The following is a 6,000-nucleotide window of genomic DNA, read 5'->3' on the forward strand; positions in this document are numbered from 1 at the left end:
CATAATAATGTGTTCATTCCACGACTGTATATATCAGTATCGGTAATTAAGAGTTGGACAATATCGGAATATCGGCAAAAAAGCCATTATCAGACATCTCTAGTCACAACACTACATGAGAGGATGTATTCACAGCCAATCATGCAAATAATGACACAGACTGTTTTCCTTTCTCCAGGTTTTCTGCGACATGAAGACCAGAGGCGGTGGCTGGACCGTCCTGCAGCATCGCAGAAATGGCTCGGTGGACTTCCATCGCGGGTGGAAGGACTACAAATGGGTGGGTGCTGCATCATTATCCACCAAGCAGTGTTTTGACACGGGCAGGAGGTTTCCTTAACCATTCACATGTGGTTCAGCGTGGAGTGGCGTGGGACCGCCGCCATACTGCGTGATCCCAGGTGACCCCGCGCTTGTTGTGTTTGGCGGCCCCGGTCTTCTCTCGCGCTGCCGCTGTTATTGCACCTGCTCCCGCTCCCCCCCCCCTCGCCGTCCCACTCCCACGCGTCCAAAACACGCACGAAACGTGCATCTCCATGACCCACGACTTTTGTTTTCTGCATCCGTCATCCCGCGGCACGCTCGGTTGAACACACCGTGATTATTTAGTTCGCTTGGTTGGGCTGAGTTACAATCCGGGCTGCAGCCGGCGTGGAGGGGGAAACGTCAGCCAGTGAGGAAGTGAAAAAAAAAAGAAAAAAAGCATGACAAATCCTTCAAGAACAATATTTTTCCAAGTGGATGGTAAATATTTGGCTGCAGTTGAGGCATGGGAGCGCAGAGGCCCTGTAGATGGCAGAGAGCAGCCATTATTCTACCCAGGTCCCACTGACTGCAATCAATATCACTAAACTGTTGTGCTGATAGTCCTGCAGGTCACATGATAAATGCTCCTGGACTACTACCTAATCCACTATATTTTTACTATCAGTCACTACAGTCCATGGGGGACAAAATGCCTCCGAGGTAAACAAGGAGATCATGTCCAGGGTTTCCACTTAATGCAGGGGTGTCAAACTCATTTTAGCTCAGGGTCCACTTGGAGGAACATATGTATATCGCGGGTTTGTCTCTGTGCGATATAGAAAATGACTATATCGTGATATTGGAGTATACGTTCTCATGCAGTTGCTTTTAGCTGCTGGCATTACACTACAGGCTCTTCTCACTCTTTCTTGTCTCTCCTTCTCACAGAGACGTAAAACAAGCGCACCTTCTTACATACGTCACATACTCATACTTGCCAACCCTCCCGTATTTTCCGGGAGACTCCCGAAATTCAGCGCCTCTCTCGAAAACCTCCCGGAACAAATTTTCTCCCGAAAATCTCCCGAAATTCAGGCGGAGCTGGAGGCCACGCCCCCTCCAGCTCCACGATATAAACAGCGTGCCTGCCCAATCACATTATAAGTGTAGAATGATCGAGGGTTTCTTATGTGGGTTTATTGTTAGGCAGTTTCATTAACGTCCTCCCAGCGCGGCAACAACACACAACTACAGCAGTCACGTTTTTGTCTACCGTAAAGAAGTTTGTCTGCCGTAAACAGCAATGTTGTGACACTCTTAAACAGGACAATACTGCCATCTATAACATCAATAACATATACGGCTTTTAGAGAGTGCAGTGCACAACTGCGCACACAACAAGGAGATGAAGCAGAAGAACGAGGAAGATACAGCCATGGCGACGCCGACGACGAGTAAGATGAAGAAATACGCTTTGTTGCACCTTTCCTGCTTGAGTCCGGCGATTAGTTGCAAATCTTGCTTTATTGATTGCTTGCACACAGCCAATCCAACACAAAACAAACTAGTCCCCGCCCGCACTCACGCTACCGCTCCCTCTCTTCTCTCGCCCACACACTCACTGATGTCACTCATCTCACATGCTCACCTATTAAAGGGCCACACACACACATACGCTACTCTCATAACAGCTTGTAAGTTCCAAGTCGCAGCTGCGATTGGACCTGGATAGCCTCCGGGAAGTAGTGGACTACCAAGTGCTTGGCACTGAAGATCTTCCTCAGGAAGCAAAGATTGACCAGTTTTGGGCCATGTTAGGGAGAGATGGAAGATTCCAGACTCTAATGCATTTAGTGAAAGCACTTTTGTGCGTGCCACACATCAATGCATCATCAGAGAGGGTGTTCAGCATGGTTAGAAAAATAGTGACAGAGAATAGAACAAGGATGGACAATTCAACCCTTAACTCAACAATGAGTAGATGAGTGTTATGTGTGTGTATATGTGTAAATAAATGAACACTGAAATTCAAGTATTTATTTTATTTGTATATGCATATATATATATATATATATATAATAATAAAATAAATATATATATATATATATATAGCTAGAATTCACTGAAAGTCAAGTATTTCTTAGATAGATATATATATATATATGAAATACTTGACTTGGTGAATTCTAGCTGTAAATATACTCCTCCCCTCTTAACCACGCCCCTAACCACGCCCCCCCGCTCCACCCCCGACGACGCCCACAACACCCCACTCCCCCCACCTCCCGAAATCGGAGGTCTCAAGGTTGGCAAGTATGCATACTGTCTCGCGTGCAACGTCAGACGCTCCCGCGGAGCAGAGAGGTAGCAGAGTGGTAATACGAGAGAAAGAAGGTGCGAATCTGGTAACAAATGAAGGAAGAATGAATTCCCAAGAAAAACAGCAGGGGTCCATCGTCTGGTAATGTTTTACTTTTAGCCTTAAACATGACACATAATGTCTGTAACTTTACTAGCTCCTGTAGTTTCAATAAACCAGAATTAATAAATAATATGTTAGTGTGTTCTAGATAATCTGCTTTATGAATAATCCTTATAGCTCTTTTCTGTAGTTGATACAATGCCTTTATGTTACTCTTATATGTGTTCCCCCACACTTCCACACAGTAGCTGATATATGGCAATATAAGTGCACAATACAATATACACATTGCCCTATAATCTAACACATATTTGACTTTGTTTAATATAAAAATACTCTTAGACATCTTTTTCCGTACATGTGCAATATGAGATTTCCATGTCAGACCGTCATCCAGTATCACTTCTAAAAATCTAAGTTCAAAAACCCTTTCAATATCAATTCCATCTATTGACAGTTTGATTGCTTCCTCCCTTTTCCTCTTACAAAAAATCATAAACTTTATTTTTTTTTACATTTATTGACATCAAACCATCTCTTAAGTTTAATCATTTCCTGTTCAATAATGTTTGATAACGCTTTTAAGTCGTGTCCCGAACTGTAAAAATTGGTGTCGTCCGCAAATAATAAAAATGTCAATAACTTTGATACCTAACATATATCATTAATATATAAAATAAACAATTTTGGTCCCAAAACCGAACCTTGTGGAATTCCACATTCAATCCTCATTTGTTCAGATGTATTACACACAAAATCCACAAACTCTTGTCTATTTTCTAAATAACTTCTTAGCCATTCTAAAACTACTCCTCTCACACCAAATGAATGCAACTTCGACAATATTATAGAATGATCTATAGTGTCAAATGCTTTTTTTAAGATCGATAAACACCCCTATAGTGTATTTCTTATTATCAAATTATTGTTTTAAAGTAGCACATTTGTTTTAGACTTAGACAAACTTTAAAGGCCTAGTGCAGGGGTCGGCAACCTTTACCAGTCAAAGAGCCATTTTGACCAGTTTCACAAATTATAGAAAACAATGGGAGCCGCAAACATTTTGGAAATTTTAAATGAAATAACACTGCATACAAAGTTTTTTTTTTTGCTTTGTGCTATGTATAAACCAGGGGTCTCAGACACGCTGCCCACACCTTTTTATGGAATTTTTAAGCTGGTGCAGCACGCGGGTTTTAAATGAACAGCGCTTGTCAGCGTCATGCGTGCAGTGATGGTACAGCATATAGCACCCACTACAACCAGCGTGCCTGATCAGCCACACGTTGTATGGGGCTTCCGCTTGCTCACGTAGGTGACAGCAATGCATACTTGGTCAACAACCACACAGGTTACACTGACGGTGGCGGTATAAAAAAAACTTTAACACTCTTACTAATAATGCGCCACACTGTGAACCCACACCAAACAAGAATGACACACACATTTCGGGAGAACATCTGCACCGTAACACAACATAAACACAACAGAACAAATACCCAGAATCCCATGCAGCCCTAACTCTTCCGGTATACATTATACACCCCCACTACCAAACCCCGCACACCTCAACCGACGCACAGAGAGAGAGAGAGGGGGGGGGGTGTATATTATAGCGTCCCGGAAGAGTTAGTGCTGCAAGGGGTTCTGGGTATTTGTTCTGTTGTGTTTATGTTTTGTTACGGTTCTCCCGACATGTGTTTGTCATTCTTGTTTGATGTGGGTTCACAGTGTGGCGCATATTTGTAACAGTGTTAAAGTTGCTTATACGGCCACCCTCAGTGTGACCCGTATGGCTGCTGACCAAGTATGCTTGCATTCACTTGTGTGTGTGAAAAGCCGTACATATTATGTGATTGGGCCGGCACGCAAAGGCAGTGCCCCCAATATTGTTGTCTGGGGGGGTTGATGTGTGAGGGAGCAGGCTTGGGGTGGGGGCGGGGTTTGGTGGTAGCAGGGGTGTATAATGTAGCCCGGAAGAGTCAGGGCTGCATGGGATTCTGGGTGTTTGTTCTGTTGTGTTTATGTTGTGTTAAGGTGCAGATGTTCTCCCGAAATGTGTTTGTCATTCTTGTTTGTGTTAAAGTTGTTTTATATGGTCACCGTCAGTGTAACCTGTGTGGCTGTTGACCAAGTATGCCTTGCTGTCACATACGTGTGCAAGCAGAAGATGTATATTATATAACAAGTGTTGGGCTGGCACGCTGTTAATACAGATTGTAGAGGGCGCCAAATGTTGTACCATCATGGCACGCCCTTATTATATCTGTAAGGGTGAAAATCGGTGAATATTAATCCCGGGAGTTTTCTGCGAGAGGCACTGAAATCCGGAAGTCTCACGGGAAAATTGGGGGGTTCAGCAAGTAAGCTGCTGAGCCGCATCAGAGTGATCAAAGAGCCACATGCGGCTCCGGAGCCGCGGGTTGCCGACCCCTGGCCTAGTGAAACGAAATGTTTTTATTTAAACGGGGATAGCAGATCCATTTTATGTGTCGTACTTGATCATTTTGCGATATTGCCATATTTTTGCTGAAAGGATTTAGTATAGAACAACGACGATAAAGTTCGCAACTTTTGGTCGCTGATAAAAAAAAGCCTTGCCTGTACCGGAAGTAGCGTGATGTCACAAGTTGAAAGTCTCCTCACATTTCCCCATTGTTTACATCAGCAGCGAGAGCGATTCGGACCGAGAAAGCGACGATTACCCCATTAATTTGAGCCAGGATGAAAGATTTGTGGATGAGGAACGTGAGAGTGAAGTACTAGAGTGCAGTGCAGGACGTATCTTTTTTATCTCTGACCGTAACTTAGGTACAAGGGCTCATTGGATTCCACACTCTCTCCTTTTTCTATTGTGGATCCCGGATTTGTATTTTAAACCACCTCGGATACTACATCCTCTTGAAAATGAGAGCCGAGAACGCGAAATGGACATTCACAGTGACTTTTATCTCCACGACAATACATCGGTGAAGCAATTTAGCTACGGAGCTAACGTGATAGCATCGTGCTTAACTGCAGATAGAAACAAAAGAAATAAGCCCCTGACTGGAAGGATAGACAGAAAATCAACAATACTACCAAACTCTGGACCTGTAACCACACGGTTAATGCTGTACCGCCTGACGAAGCCTAGCAATGCTGTTGCTAACGACGCCATTGAAGCTAACTTAGCTACGGGACCTCGATAGAGCTATGCTAAAAACATTAGCTCTCCACCTACGCCAGCTCTCATCTGCTCATCAACACTGAAGCTCACCTGGGATCCAGCGATCGACGGCGCGACGAAGGACTTCACCCGATCATCGATGCGGTCGGCGGCTAGCGTCGGA

General features: G+C 44.0%; 1 protein-coding gene across 1 annotated transcript in view; it reads left to right on the plus strand.

Annotated features, from left to right (window-relative positions):
- The window catches only part of angpt2b (angiopoietin 2b), a 74,198-nt gene that overhangs the window by 56,741 nt on the left and 11,457 nt on the right, over positions 1–6,000 (plus strand). Inside the window, exon 6 of the mRNA XM_061982447.2 lies at positions 179–280. Coding sequence (XP_061838431.2) covers positions 179–280 — 102 coding nt within the window. The remainder of the gene's footprint in view (positions 1–178; positions 281–6,000) is intronic.

Source organism: Nerophis lumbriciformis, linkage group LG21, assembly GCF_033978685.3.
Source record: "Nerophis lumbriciformis linkage group LG21, RoL_Nlum_v2.1, whole genome shotgun sequence".
Taxonomy (NCBI): domain Eukaryota; kingdom Metazoa; phylum Chordata; class Actinopteri; order Syngnathiformes; family Syngnathidae; genus Nerophis; species Nerophis lumbriciformis.